This window comes from Leptodactylus fuscus, chromosome 8, assembly GCF_031893055.1.
Source record: "Leptodactylus fuscus isolate aLepFus1 chromosome 8, aLepFus1.hap2, whole genome shotgun sequence".
In the NCBI taxonomy this organism is placed as follows: Eukaryota; Metazoa; Chordata; class Amphibia; order Anura; family Leptodactylidae; genus Leptodactylus; species Leptodactylus fuscus.
The window spans coordinates 60695183-60711075 of record NC_134272.1 but is presented as its reverse complement, the minus strand read 5'-3'; the positions used below and the strand labels follow the sequence as shown (position 1 = coordinate 60711075).

The 15893-nt window shown below is 36.9% G+C and overlaps 2 protein-coding genes across 2 annotated transcripts in view; both read left to right on the top strand.

Moving 5' to 3' along the window:
• The window catches only part of TTN (titin), a 229028-nt gene that overhangs the window by 53426 nt on the left and 159709 nt on the right, over window positions 1-15893 (top strand). The window contains exons 44-57 of the mRNA XM_075286035.1: window positions 8342-8617; window positions 9457-10020; window positions 10406-10687; window positions 10778-11056; window positions 12132-12410; window positions 12503-12781; window positions 12878-13162; window positions 13290-13568; window positions 13653-13934; window positions 14029-14307; window positions 14398-14676; window positions 14780-15058; window positions 15165-15452; window positions 15546-15824. Of these exons, the coding sequence (XP_075142136.1) occupies window positions 8342-8617; window positions 9457-10020; window positions 10406-10687; window positions 10778-11056; window positions 12132-12410; window positions 12503-12781; window positions 12878-13162; window positions 13290-13568; window positions 13653-13934; window positions 14029-14307; window positions 14398-14676; window positions 14780-15058; window positions 15165-15452; window positions 15546-15824 (4209 nt within the window). The remainder of the gene's footprint in view (window positions 1-8341; window positions 8618-9456; window positions 10021-10405; window positions 10688-10777; window positions 11057-12131; window positions 12411-12502; window positions 12782-12877; window positions 13163-13289; window positions 13569-13652; window positions 13935-14028; window positions 14308-14397; window positions 14677-14779; window positions 15059-15164; window positions 15453-15545; window positions 15825-15893) is intronic.
• LOC142216796 (titin-like) lies at window positions 440-6729 on the top strand. The gene is made up of 2 exons (XM_075284825.1): window positions 440-452; window positions 3392-6729. The coding sequence occupies exons 1-2, from the start codon at window positions 440-442 to the stop codon at window positions 6505-6507; spliced, it is 3129 nt and encodes a 1042-aa protein (XP_075140926.1). The 3' UTR covers window positions 6508-6729.

The following is a 15893-nucleotide window of genomic DNA, read 5'->3' as shown; positions in this document are numbered from 1 at the left end:
TGGACTCAACAGCATCACTAGGAACACCAGCTAACTTCAAATGCGTAGTTCAAGGTTCCCCACAACCAGAAATTTGTTGGTATAAGGATGATACTTTACTTGAAGGAGAAAAATATATGATTGAAGAGGATGAAGATGGCTGTCATCAGTTGACAATAAGTAATGTTGATGCTGGCGATGAAGGCCAGTATAAATGTGTGGCTACAAATAAAGAAGGAACTGCAGAAACAATTGCTTCACTTACTATAACATAGAAATACATAGGCAAAAACAAAATTCGTTTTCCAAGCTGATAATTTTGCACACTATGAAACTTGATGACACGAGGTGTCAAATATATGATCACTGCCATTTTGCCATATGTGTTCTTTACCATAAGCTTTGATGAGAAACTGGGGTTAGTTAAACCTTATGTGTTTTCAGTGTAAATATTCACAACATGTTAGGAACTGGTAATGCAGTAATATAATAAATGTTTAGGATCATTTTCTGTATGACCTTTGTTGATCTTGTGTTTGTCAGTTTAGTGAGTTTCTGTATGGTATTGTGTAAGAGGGGTATGCCTTCTCATTGAAGAGACCTAATACGCATTGGTGGATATGGAGATATACTTTCAGATGGTGCATTGTGGGAATAAAGTATGCAAATTACCTTATGTTAGCCAATCTAGATGGATTAGTCTTCTTTATTGAGAAGTGTCCGGGTTGACAGATATGATAATTTGCATATTTTATCTATGCGGCTGATCACAAAGATATGTACTCACGAACTCAAAATAGAAGTGTCTATGTAATATAAACTCTTTGTTAGTGTATTTACATACACACATGTATCCTGCTTACCTTACTGGGATCGGTCAGAACAGGAACCCTACAAATACTGTTATATTGCAAAGTTGCTTTTATTTTTTGTCATCTCTTTATTTTTAAAACAATTTACTCATATGTTGGACTTCCATATAAATGTATAAGTCTGTGTTATTAAAAAAAATAGAGCACATTACTGGGTTCCTCTTCAACGAATATCGCCAAATGGATTTTGTCCTAAAATAAATATAGCATTGGATTGTCTCAATGTCATCTTCTATATAAAAGTGGGCATAGTCTCAAGTTTTGAGTATTATTCCATATTTGTGGCATCAAATTATATAAGTGTTTAGTAGTTTCTTTGACCCTACTATTGTGATAATGATGATCTATTGTTAATGTGGCAAACCCTTTTATGACAATAATATGATGATTTAGTAATTTTATCCCATCCATTGACTTATTTTCCAGACAATAGAGATTATACAGTAATGAGCATCTGAGTAAATATTTGCATTGTCCGTTTATGCTGCTGTTTGCATCTCACATTGTACAATGTTGTTCATGTAATAAAATAAGAAAAAGATGTCTAACAGTTCCTTTGTTTTTGAATTTTTTAAAGAATTCACATCTTAATAGAAAACTGTATTCAAATAACATTTTATAGTATTTTCCCAGATTTGGTCTTTTGGAAATCATTTCCTTTGCTTATCTTCTTCCAGTTTTTAATTCCATAATGTTTTAGCTTACTGTACAGACAGACGTAAATTCAGAATTCTGCTGTACTTTGGGTCCAGATGTGTGTACTGATGACGGTTACACACTAAGGGGGCATTCACACGGAGTAACGCCGGGCGTGTATCACAGCCGTACACGCCGGCGTTACGGCAGACTGCCGAACACTTCCCATTCACTTCAATGAGAGCGCTCGTAACAGCGGCGTTTACGAGCGTTCCCATTGAAGTGAATGGGAAGTGTTCGGCAGTCTGCTGTAACGGCGGCGTGTACGGCTGTGATACACGCCCGGCGTTACTCCGTGTGAATGCCCCCTTACAGCTATGCTGGTAGATCCATTGTTTGACAGTGAAATGGAGCTGTAGTAAACTACTGTCTATAGTATTAAGGCAAACTGGCAGGTGATGTCTGAGTTTCGAAGTTTCGAATTTGGAAGTTCAGCTCTGGTATATATAAGTTTATGTAATTTGGAGTCAAAAGCAGAGTAAATCCTTACAGTCCTCCTAGGAGAGCCAGTGAGAGTCCTGTTTATCCCACCCCATCCAGTGATTGACAGGTCTCCCTGTATCAGTGTGTACATAGAAGACTGTCAATCACTGCAGGGTAATCAGGGCTCTCAGTGTCTCTCCTAGAAGCCTCATTACGATATGCTCTGCTTTTTACCTTCAAATCCGTATCAAAATCACACAAACACATATATTACATAGCACAGCTTCTGTATCTATTTTATGTACTTCTCTAAAACAGGGAGGCAAAAATCACTTGACAAGTTTACTTTAAAGTAGCTCTGTATATGAAAGGAAAAAGCAACATGAAAAAGTTGTTGTAAAACAGAAATGCAAATATTTACTAAAGGAAATGGAATCTGGTGGAAAGCAAGGCCCTATTTGCTGAGATTTGGCGCATGATGTAGTTCATCATCTGACGGTATATCACATCTCACAGCATATAACAACACAATATGAGAAAGTGACAGATCAGAAGTCTGACAGATGTTTATGCGGCAAATCTCACCAATGCTGGATTTGTGGATTTAAGAGGTTGTTTGCATTAGACAACTCCTGTTCATATACTGTACCTTATTGGGACAAACCAGACAAGGCCTTTATGATTTACACAATCTTAAACTAGGACTTTTATCTCATACGTCTTGTTCTTAAAGGATATCTATCACCTCCCCCAAGTGTATTCCGCTTTCACCACCATATTACAGAGCACAGTGATAAATAACATACCTTTGTTACGTGTGTCACTTTTGTAGATTTGGAGAAAAATAACTTTGAAGGCTTATTGAAATGGCGCACACCGGGACTGCACTTTCAGCATCCTGGAGCACTACTCTTGCCACTTAAACCCTACCTTCTCTTGCTTGTGCTACCCAGTGCAGTCAGAGTTGATCCTTTGACTGTTTTGACATCACCATTCCAGCTGGAGCAGCAAGAGCAGTGCTTAGAGATGAAGGGGCAACCCCAGCCCACCAAACTGCCTCATCTGCATAAGACTTCAAAGTTGTTTTTCTCCAAATCTACAACAGGTATGATGTTTATCACTGCAGCATCCATGCTATGTACTGAAATGTCCTCATGACCTGTGAAAACATTTTCTGAAATAAAAAAAAAATTATAAAAAATAGATGTATTATATCTAATAACCAAAACGGTTCCAAACAGTTTGCATATCAATTATTGGATATCAATAATTAAAATAAGATTTTCTTTATGAATTTGCTTACTAATATTGTATACATCAAACTGAATAGAGAACTAAAGAAATCTGAAATGAATGTTGAATGAGTAATTCAGTACTGGATAAATAGTAATATAATATTATTAACTTCTTTTTTTGTGCAGACGTGTCTAGTTCTTTTGTAATATCTGCAGAGGAGGAGACAACAGAAACCTACAAAAGCAACCTGCATTTAAAACCCAATGCTAGAACTCTTGAATCTATGCCTGAAACATCTTTATACTCAAGTAAATTAGAGATTAAAAAAGAAGTTAGCTTTCCGATCTTCATACAGCAGCTATCTTCAGTAGAGGCCAAAATAGGAGACGTAGTCAAATTATCAGTTATTGTTAGTGGGTTCCCCAAGCCTAAAATTCAGTGGCTGCACAATGGAAACATGTTAAGTTCTAGTGAGACTTACACCTTTGTATATGATGACAATGAATATAGTTGCATTATTCCTTATGTGAATAAAGCTAATGAGGGAGAATATACATGCATTGCTACTAATGAGCAAGGTGAGACAATATGTAGCTCATATCTTACGGTACAAACTATAGAGGTTAGAAAACAAATAGATGCAAAACTGGAGGTGACCGATCCATCAACCAACAAAAGCCTTACAAAAAAGTCTTACAAAAAATCTTCTATACAGGAGACTACTGAAACACGATTATATGCTGTTAATCTATCTGGTGATGCATGGGCTGGACTACAGGAACGGGATACAATGCTGTATACAATTGGGACAGAAGGAAAATACTCTGCGGAAAGAGAAGAAGTTGACACAGTACAGGAATTACTAGCTGTAGAACAACAAGCAATATATCTTAAATCCAATGAGAAGGAACTCATCCCTTTAACTGCTTCTTTAGTTTCAGAAAACATAATTGAGCAGCAGGATAAAGAGATTGCAGGTCCTGTCATTGAAGAGTTAACTGAATCACAAATTCAGCCACTACAAGTATCTGTGACTGAAGAGATAACATCAACACATAAGGAATCTGAATTAAAAGATAGTTATCTTAGAATTGAAAACGCAAATGTAAAAAGTGAAGAAAAAACAAAGTATGGAGCAGTTATGGAAGAAGCGAAGCACATCATGTCCTATGAGGAGCAGTTGCTAAGACAAGAAAGTCCACAACTTAGAGAGATAGATATGTCGCATTTGCCTACAAGAGCAGAGACTGTATCATTAGATCCTTTAGAAATATCAACAATAGAATCCCAACATACCATGTTAAAGGAGAAAGAACTGGATTATGAACAAGGTGAAGGCGCTAAAGCTGTTTTTCTGAAGGAACCATTTTTAGCAAGCAGTTCAGTTTCAGAAGAAAGAAAACAAATTCAATGTGAACATACATCACCAATCTCAGGGAGTGAAGATGGACTCATTGCAGAATTTGTAATCGAACAGGAACAACCTATTAATATACAAGTGGTAGACTCTCAGGATCAGCTAAGAAGTGAAGAACCCTTCTCTTTTGATATTCCACCAGAAGACCAAGCAGAACTCGCCAAAAGCCCAGTCTATCTTCTCTCTTCGCTGTCTGATGAAAGGCTTCCCATTTTGTGTTTAGATACAGGTCATGTAGAATCTATTGGTGAGGAAGTAACATTGAGTTTTTCCAAAGAACAATTACCACTTTTACATCTCCAAACTATAAATTCAGAATTTATGTTACCCAAAGAAGAGCAGCTTACTTTGACAGATCCCGAGTCACACATTGCATCAAACAAAATGGAGAAAAGCTACAACTGCTCCTTGCTTATAGAAGATAAAAGACTTCTTTCGGCAGAGTCTGTAAAAACTCTGCAAACAGATACTGAAAGTGTAAATCCTACAAATGTTTTAGAACACGAACATCTTAGATTGGCTAATGTTGTAGAAGACTTTGTTCTACTTCCAAAAGAAGACCTAGTTATAGCACAAAAAGAGCAAAGAGGTAGTCTACAGAAAGAAGACTACCAACCTGTTATCCAACTATGTACCACCGATGAAAGACGGACCATTGATGAGGGTCATGCCAGTTCTGTGCCCGATACTGAAATATCTACATGTGATATTTTAAATGAACTTACATTCCCCTTAGAGAGTCATTGTGTGGAGAATCATGGTATTACAACTGAAAGTGTTAAACTTTTAGATGAAGCTCAGCAAGACTATGCTTCTAGAATCCAGGAAGGACAGTCAATAAGATTACCCTTAGTTCTTGAGGAAAAGCACTCCATACAAGAAGAACATTTAAAGACAGTAGAAAAATCAGACGCAGAAAATTTAAGTGTGGAGTTTCAAGTAGGTCAGACTATGGGTGCCTCTGAAGTATTTGATCTGGAGACTTTTTCTAAAGAAGACATTATTTCTGAAGAACCAAAAAGTTTTAGTCTTGAAATTAAAGGTCATGTTAAAAGTGCCTTATATGCTGCCTTACACACCAAACCACATATCTTTTCTGCACAATTTTTGAATCATTTGGAAGATATTCACATTAGAAATATTCAAAGGATCAAAGAATCAAATCATATCTTATGTTCCTGCTTGATCACATCGAGCAATTTTGCCACTGAAGAAATCATTCTATCACTTCCTAATGTTTATCCTCAAAAGGCTGACCTTAAGTCTGAACTAAGTGCTGCGTTGCGGGCTGTAATATGTGAAGAAAAGAAGAGTTTGGAATGTGAAAATCGAGAAAACCTTGGAAACTTAGTGACAAAAAACCTTGAAATAAGTCAACTTGCTGTATCAACGGAGGCAGGAGAATTTGAGCATATATCTCCTAAAGATACCTCTGCTATGGTTTTGGTTAACACTGAGATAAAGGACGTAGGTGCAGCTTATTACACAGATGAGGTTATGTCTGTGACCGTGACATTTGAGGGCCAAATGGATATAGTAAAAAAATTAGAAAAACCTGGGGAAATATATGAGGAAGATACTCCATTGATCAGGCAAACTTTAATAGACGTTGCTGCTGATGAGGGTAGCTCTGTTACTCTTAAGACTGTTATAGCCAATGCTAAGAGTGTGAACTGGTATTTTATGGGTAAATTGTTGTCTTCAGGCATAGAGTTCATTTGTTCAGAGAATGATGATATCTATACATTAGTAATCAGCAATGTACATATGGATTTACACCAAGGAGAGTACACGTGTGAGGCTTTGAATGACGCTGGCAAATCAACAACATCAGCGACTCTCACAGTAGTTAAAAGAGGTTGGATTATGGGGATAATTGAATAACACATGTCTGCTAATATATATCGTATAGTATAGGAGGGCAAGAGTCATTATTGGTGACTGTCGCCAATACCTATGCTATGCTACACAAAAACTAATCATATACTATTTTAGATTTATGGCTTGTTCATCTTGTTCATAGCCATTCTTCATTGATTAAAGGGAAACTGTCACATTGAACATTGTGTCAGCTCTGCAGGCCGCATATTATAGAGCTGGAGGAGCGGAGTAGACTGATGTATAGTTTTGTAGTCTTTCTATGCCCTTCCTATAGTCTTTCTATTCCCTGGAGTCACGAGTGGTCCTATTTAATGATTGATTTACAAGATATTTGTCAATCATATTTAGGATTGCCCCCTGGACTCCTAAGCTTAAGATGAGCAGGGTTATAAAGGAATGAAATACTAGTTAAAGAATCTTTTCCCACCAATCTTTATATCAATCTGCTTAACTTCTCCTCCTCTATAACATGCTGCTTGCAGATAGTATATTTTATACATTTACAATGTGCCAGATTGCCTTTAAACTCTCCCAATAAAATGAATACTTATTTCCAAGTGTTTATTAATTTATTTCATTATCTATCAAAGGCTGAGTTATCTTCTTTTAAATCAAATGCTCTACATTGGGATATAAAAAAAAACCGAAGCAAAATCCATTTTGGCACCTAAGCAAGCGATATGTTAATTGTAGGGGAAGGGAAAGGGCTAATATGGGAAATGTTGACTTTTATTATTTAAGAGCTCAGCCTTACCGAATAACTAAAACACCAAAAAATTATATGGATCACAGTTATCTATAGTCCTAATAAAATGCCAAATACATTTTATTTCAGTTTATAGATTATTAGAAGAATATCAAAAGCTGTTTAGAAAAGGTATAACTTTCTATCTTTAGGCCTTAACAGTAATGAACATATATTAGGCCACATGAAAAAAATAATTCAGTGTTCCCAATAACAATTAGTAAAATAATGTATTACTTTTACAAGCCTGATCTAATGTATTTAGCACTAACGCGTTTCATATCTATATATATGTGGTTTGTTGGAAGACACATCTAGTTTGAACAACCACTATGGCTTCCTTAGTTGAACTGATCATGTGGGGCAGGAGTACGAATTGTCTCTATTATGGGACCACCTAAATCCATCTATAATAATAAAGGAAGCTAACTAGTGTCTTAGAATTTCTATAGATACAGCTTTTAGTATCAGTGTGGTCACAAAAAGGGTGGGGGGTTCTTATCATGCTATAGTAGAGGTTGTCCAAGGTAGCAAATTGACAATATTTTCAAAGTTCTACAAAAAATGAACAGCCTTTGATAATTCTGAGTCTAGGTAAATTACTTAGTAACACACTATTCTAGACTAAATCTAACCATAACTGTTTGTGCATTTCATTCCCCATATCCACAAACCAGTGTATTGCACAGTTCACAATTCTGTATCTTTCTATGTCATTGCACTTTGTCACTTTTATTATGTTCTCATCTCCTTCTACAAATCACAGTTATGAAATGAAGACGTAAATGCATGCCGTAAAAACACTTGACATTTTCCATTTCCTCAGTGATCACTTTCCGGTTCAATAATCTAATGAGTTTTTCTATTTTCAGCTATTTTCACTCTGACATAATAAACCACATTTTGTGCATGTTCACATGATTTTTCTGTAAGGATAAGTTGTCACCGCTAACCATTTACTTTCATCCACACAGATACCCTCCCTTCACTTTTTCTGGATTATTCACTTTTCAGTCATTTTATATTTAACATTTTCCTGTTTGTTTGTTTTTTACCTAAAAACTTACCTGGTGTTATCTTTCTTTTCCACAGCTCCTGTGCTGAAAAAGAGGATCGAGTCATTGGAAGTTGCGCTTGGACACTCTGCGTTCTTCACCTGTGAAACAGAGCCTGCACCTGACGTAAGGTTCCAGTGGTTCAAGTCTGGACGTGAAATCTATGAAAGCGACAAGTACTCTTTGAAGACTTCTAACTACGTCTCTACTCTGGAAGTTCTAAAACCTCAAGTTGTTGACTGCGGCGAATACAGTTGCAAAGCTTCAAACCAGTTTGGTAGTGTAAGCTCTACTGCAACATTGACTGTGACTGGTGAGTAAATGACAACAGCACCTCGTTCACAAATTATTCTTTCTTTATGGGAATCACTTGCCAAGTTGGGCATCTGAATTGAAAAAAATCATATTTTACCAATGTCTTATCACAAAAACATTGGTAATATTATAGGATTTAAAATTTAGAAAAACACATTCACCTATGGGTTTTCAAAGAAACATTTACTCTTCTTTGGGGTCTTGGGAGTCTTTACAGTTTCATAACATATTTTGGTTAATGAGAACCTTTCATTTCAATCTTTACTAAATAGAATTTGGAGAAAAAGTTCTTGCATTAAAAATTTACCAAAACTGTCTTGAAAAATAATAACTATTGGGAAGGGGAGGATGGAATTCCGGGCTAAGCTTAAAGGTAATCTAATGCTGAACATTTTACTTTTCAATAAACAAGGGTACCAAATCTTTCTTGAAAAATAATAAACACTGGGGAAAGGTGGATGGAATTCGGGGCTAAACCTAAAGCTAAACTATGGGTGTACGGTTTACTTTTTGGTAAACCAGGGGACCAAATCTGTCTTGAAAAATAATAACCAGTGGGGAAAGGAGGATGAAATTCGGGGATCCACCTAAACCTAAAGCTGACTTATGGGTGTACATTTTACTGTTTGATATAGTGTAAACGTACTTTATATAGCACCATAAAAAGGAATTCATGTAAATCAATTCTTTGGTTAGCTTTTTATGTTGACCATTTTATTGGCCAACTTTTTCTGAATCTTCAAAACGGTTAATATATTTTCTCTTTTATAACAAATATACAGATGTGATGTCTTGAAAGTACTTTCGAAATACTGAACCCTTTGTTCTTTTTTGCAGAAGCCTTTCCTCCTTCTTTTATAACCAGACCAGAGTCTGTAACTTCTTTTGTAAGTAAGAAAGCTAAATTCCAAGCTACAGTGTCAGGTACACCAGTCATTGATGCCATATGGCAGAAAGATGGTTTGCCCATCGCTCCTTCAGAGACCTGTCAGATCTCAGCTGCAAATAACAAACATGTTCTAGAGTTCTTAAGTCTTACCACTGCCGATAAAGGAACCTACTCTTGCAAAGCTTCAAACAAGTTTGGAACAGATACCTGCCAAGCCGAATTGATAGTCATTGACAAGCCACATTTCATCAAAGAGCTTGAACCTTTACGTTCTGCTGTGAATAAAACGATTCGCCTTGAGTGCCAAGTAGATGAAGACTGGAAGGTGACAGCATCCTGGACCAAAGATGGTCACAAGCTTCATCCTGGAAAGGATTATAAAATATATTTTGAAGACAAAGTAGCTTCTCTTGAAATACCTGTTGCTAAGATCAAGGACTCTGGAAATTATGTGTGCACTGCCACTAATGATGCAGGAAGTAACTCAACTTCTTCAGTGGTGACTATAAGAGGTAAGACACACAACACACATTACAGAAATACATGACATATATCAAAGTAAGAGGTCAGATGATTTTTTTCTTAGGAATTTTAGTACAAGGATCTATTTATTAGCCATCTTTAAGAGTAGGTATTTCACTAGCTGTAGTATGTTTCTTTTTTCCTGTCTTCTGTCTGTACCACAACTCTAATGTGTGTTCCTGTCAGTGTGAAAGTACTGTATGAGATTTTTGGACAGTAACCAAGCAGCGTGAATGAATGAATGAGTTGTGTCTGACCAAAGACAATGTAAAAAGGGCTATACATGGCAAGCTCCAACTCTTATCTGGGTCTCTTTTCATTTGCGGCAAAAATCTTCTTATTTAGCATCTTCTCTTTCTGAAACTCTTTTTGTAGAACCACCATCTTTTGTGAAAAAGGTGGAACCATCTTATTTGCTAAGGCAGGGTGAATCTGCACATCTGCAGTGCAAAATCAAAGGGTCACCTGAAATCCATGTGACTTGGTTCAAGAACAATACAGCACTTATCCAAAGTGAGATGTACACAATGTCTTTCGACGCCTCCAATGCTGTGCTAGATATTACCAACATGAAGGTGGAGGACAGCGGAAGTTACACTTGTGAAGCGCTTAATGATGCTGGATGCGAAAGTTGCACTTCCGAAATTATTGTTAAAGGTTTGTTTCTTCTTAATGCTAGGTTGGTATTATACATAAACTGATACTTTTCTATGGTAACACTTTTTTGCTAATGTAATACTTTTCTAGAACCCCCTTGTTTCATCAAAAAGCTTGAACCAGCAGAAATAGTAAAAGGATCTAATACTACTCTTCAGTGTGAATTGTCCGGCACTGGACCTTTTGAAATTAGCTGGTACAAAGATAAGAAGCAAATACGAAGTAGTAAAAAATACAGGCTGGCATACCAAAAGTCTCTTGCTTGTCTGGAAATCTCTTCATTCAATAGTGCAGATGTTGGTGAATATGAGTGTATTGTAGCCAATGAAGTTGGCAAATGTGCTTGCAGTGCAACGTACAAACTTAAAGGTTAGTATTTTTCTTGAAATGGCTTTCTTCTCTCTTCTAACATCACTACAACTCTTTATGGCAAAACTAAACAATATTCGTAACCCGCAAGAAACAAAAGCTGCAAAAAAATCTTGTGCTTACCTAACCTGGAAGACTTATGTGGAAACCTAGTGAGAATTGAATGCAATCTTATACTTTGTCTGTACATTATGGCTCAGGGATATCATATGCTTATGCTTTACTGGGCTTCAGGTATGTTCACACTGTATTTGTATAGATTTTGGGGCCTTCATGGAATCAACATCATCATGAGATACCACTTACTAGTGCCTCACATTGTTTCCAGCACAAAACTCTACTGTAGATTATATGACACATATTTTACTATGAGCTGATGAAATTCCCATATTGCAGAGAAGAAATAGGCATTCACATGTTACCCTCAGTTCAAAATCTGTAAACAGTGTCAGAAACCCGAAGATAAGCCATGTCCGCATATCCATCACAACATTTATATATCATGGTCATCAATTTACTCATTATTTTTGCAGTAGAGATTATTTTAATTCACACTTTCATGTAGGTACTTGTGACATTAAGGTATTGTATCACGCATATTGGGGCAGGTTTAAAAAGGCATATGACATAAAAGCCCCACCTGGTGCACGGAACAAGTGATGTATCAGGTCCATGTCCCTGTCCCAGAATAGAGATCTATCTTTTCATTATAACTCATGCTAGAAAACTGAGTTATAATAAATATATAGGGCTAAAATATCTCTGCCCTGGAACACCCCCCACCTACATTTGCACAATGTGGGGGTTGCGGCTCATGTTTGGTACAAAAAAAGGACTTTGAGCCAAAAGTGCACCACAATATAATGCCTTATGTTAGAAAACTGGCATAGAGAGATGGATAAACCTCCCCATTTTCTATATTAGAAAGGTACTCTTGCAAGTGCTGAGATAAACGTAAGCATTAAGAAGTCAACTTCATCTATTTATCACATAGCTGAAGGTAGAACAATTAGGTATTTATTAGGGTGTATATGAAGAATAAAGATTCACAACATACTGCTCTTCTTTAAATCAGAACCACCATCATTTGTGAAGAAGATTGAAAACGTCGCCGCTGTAGTTGGCAACAACATTTCCTTACAAGCTGTTGTGAAAGGGTCTGAGGTTATCACTGTGACCTGGATGAAAGGAAGAGATGTCGTCCGGGAAGATAACAGACTTAGAATGACATTTGACAATAGTGTTGCAACTCTGCATATCAGCAATGTGCAACTTAATAGTGCTGGAAAGTACACTTGCGTTGCTGAAAATGATGCAGGAAGTCAAACTTGTTTTGGCGAGTTGGTGGTAAAAGGTCAGTTAGTCATAAACCTCTTGTGTTCTAACTATCGATGAACCATGCTTCAAGGTTCTTACTTAACAAACTTTTATCTAATTTTATTTTAGAACCTGCAAAAGTAGTAGACAATGCTGAACTTATCCAAGTGACTGCTGGAGACCCAGCCACTTTGGAGTGCACTGTGTCAGGCACACCAGAACTTAAAGTAAAATGGCTGAAAAATGGGAAAGAGATTACTTCGGGTAAAAAGTATAGGATCAGCTTTAAAAATAATGTTGCTTCTTTGAAGTTCTACTCGGCTGAGATTCAGGATAGTGGCGAATATGTATTTGAAGTGTCCAATGATGTGGGTAGTAGCAGCTGCAAGACCACCTTCACAGTATTAGGTCAGTATCAATCGTAACCATTACAAGAGCAGCAGTGGAGATCTCCCGAAATCCATGTGATTTTAAAATAAACCTATTTCTTTCTGTTGCAAACAGATCGAACCATTCCCCCATCTTTTAGCAAATCCCTTCGAGATGTTGACAGTGTAGTAAACGTCCTCTGTCGATTGGAATGCAAGGTCTCTGGTTCTTTGCCAATGAAAGTTGCTTGGTTTAAAAATGGCGAAGAAATGTCCCCTGATAAACACAAGATCTCATTTGTGGAAGGTACTGCCTCCTTGGAGATAAGTCGGCTAGACATGAATGATGCTGGAGTTTATATCTGTAGAGCAACAAATTCTGCAGGAACCAAAGACACTAAAGGAACCATATCTGTGAAAGGTTTGGTTATTAGCTTCTTCTTTTCTTCTTCTTCCTCTTCTTCTTCTTCTACTTCTTCATCTTTTATCTTTCAGTGTTATCATTCTTATGTATTGGTTGGTTAAATGTCTTCTCTTCATGCATCTAGAACCACCATGTTTTATAACAAAACCAGAGCCGCAAGATGCCCTTCCAGGATCTACGGTTTGTCTAAAAACCACTTTTAAAGGAACACCACCTCTAACTATTAAATGGTTTAAGGGTGTGGAAGAAATGAAAACCGGAGGTTCCTGCTACATTGCCAAGGAAAATACCACCAGCTCTTTGGAACTCTACGCAGTTAAAAGCTCCGAATCAGGAAATTATGTCTGCAAAGTCAGCAATATGGCTGGTGCTGTGGAATGCAGTGCAAACGTGTTTGTGAAAGGTTTGCATTCTCTTTACGGTTTTTCTTTTTCTCTTATTGTGCGCCACAGGTTTTGTCTTAATAATTGTTATTTCAATCCTACAGAACCAGCACATTTCACTCAGAAGCTAGAGCCATCCCAACTCCTGAAAAAGGATGATGCTGTACAGCTGGAGTGTAAAGTAGCTGGAACCCTTCCTATTAAAATTACATGGTTTAAAAATGACAAGGAGATTAAAGAGAGTGATGCTTGCAGTATGACTTTCTCAAACTCCGTTGCACTTCTTAAAATCTTTAGTCTAAATCTTGAGGATATTGGTGAATACGTGTGTCAAGCTAAAAATGAAGCTGGTACAGATATATGCAGCTGTGCCGTCATAGTTAAAGGTGTGTTATTCTTTACTCTTATATCTTATAAAACATTCCTATTTCGATCTTGCACATTATATTAATCGAACAGAACTTTTTGTTCATACAACAGAGCCCCCATCATTTGTTAAAGACTTCCATAACACCGAAGTCATGAGAGATTCAGACGTAACTTTGGAAGGAGAAATTACAGGTTCACCACCATTTGAAGTATCATGGTTCAAAGACAACAAACCAATTCGGAGCGGTAGAAAGTACAAGACCTTTTTCCAGGATAATTTGTTGAGCCTTAACATTCTCAGATTTGACTCCACAGATGCTGGAGAATATCAGTGCAGGGTGTTTAATGATGTAGGAGGTTGTACATGTAGCTCCCTGGTGAACTTGAAAGGTTAGTAAACCTGGAAAATGAGCAAGATATTTTTAAAAGGGAGTTCAGTTTTAGATATACTGTTAAAAATTATAATTTTCTTTTCTTCAGAACCTCCAACATTTACAAGAAAACTTGAAAACCTCAGCTCTCTTATTGGAGGATTGGTTGCCTTTCAATGTTCTGTTAGAGGTTCCCAACCCATCACCATTTCATGGTGGAAGGATAATGATGAAGTCATGGAAGATGAAAACATAAAAGCAATATTTAAAAACAATGTAGCCACCTTACACATATCATCTGTTAAAAGCAATCTAGGTGGCAAGTATACTTGTGAGGCTAAAAACGATGCAGGTGTTCAGAGGTGTTCTGCTGTGTTGGCAGTAAAAGGTTGGTCCCTTTAGTTTTGTACACCGAGTTTAGATTAGTTCATATGCACTTTCTTACACATGGAAAAAACAACCTAAATGTTATTTTTCCCTACTCGTAACAGAACCCGCTACAATTATTGACAAGACTGTCTCTGTAGACGTCACCGAAGGTGATCCAGCGACCCTACAGTGTAAATTTTCAGGAACCAAGGAAATCACAGCCAAATGGTTCAAAGATGGAAACGAGTTAAAATTTGGACATAAATATAAGATCAGTTTTACTGAAAATGTTTCAGTCCTTAAAATTACTTCAACAGACAAGAATGATAGTGGAGAATATACATTTGAGGTCCAAAACGATGTTGGCAAAAGTGCTTGCACTGCATCTGTCAATGTTTTAGGTTGGTATAGTTCAGTATTCTTTACATAGTTAGATTTTGCCCCTTGTTAAGTCACTTAGAAACTGTACGTTTAGATAACACAATATTTTCTTTCTGTGTTAATTAGATCTGATAATACCGCCATCATTTACAAAGAAACTGAAGAAAAAGGACAGCGTCAAAGGATCTTTTGTCAATCTTGAATGCATAGTTTCTGGCTCCCATCCTATAACCATTAAATGGTTAAAGGATGATAAGGAGATTGTACCCAGTGCGAAGCACAAATATTCTTTCCATGATAATATAGCTTTCATGGAAATAAATGAACTTGAAGGTTCAGACAGTGGAAATTATATATGTGCCGCCACCAACAAAGCAGGAAAGAGCCAGTGCAGTGGATATTTAACTGTTAAAGGTATGAATTATTATTGGGTTTTTTTTTAGAAAATTTGGGGGAAAAAATGAACTCCAGGCTTATTAAGTTAACTTTATTATTTGCCTGTTTTAGAACCACCATATTTTCTCGAGAAGCCTTTGTCCCAAGATATTCTTCCAGGCTCTAGAGTTCAGTTGAAAGCCCTAATGGGTGGCACAACTCCCATGGTGATAAAATGGTTTAAGGAGAGCAAAGAACTTCTTTCAGGAGCAAATCGTTCCGTTTGGAAGGATGAGTCCTCAAGTATCCTTGAGTTGACATCAGTCAAAGTTGCCGATTCTGGAAATTACACAGTTCAAGTTAGCAATGATGTTGGAACGGCAACTTGCAAATCAGCTCTCTTTGTTAAAGGTTTGCTTTCTTTACTTTTCTAAGCCTCTATAGTTATTTTTGAATTGTAGGGATACGTGTCTCAATATT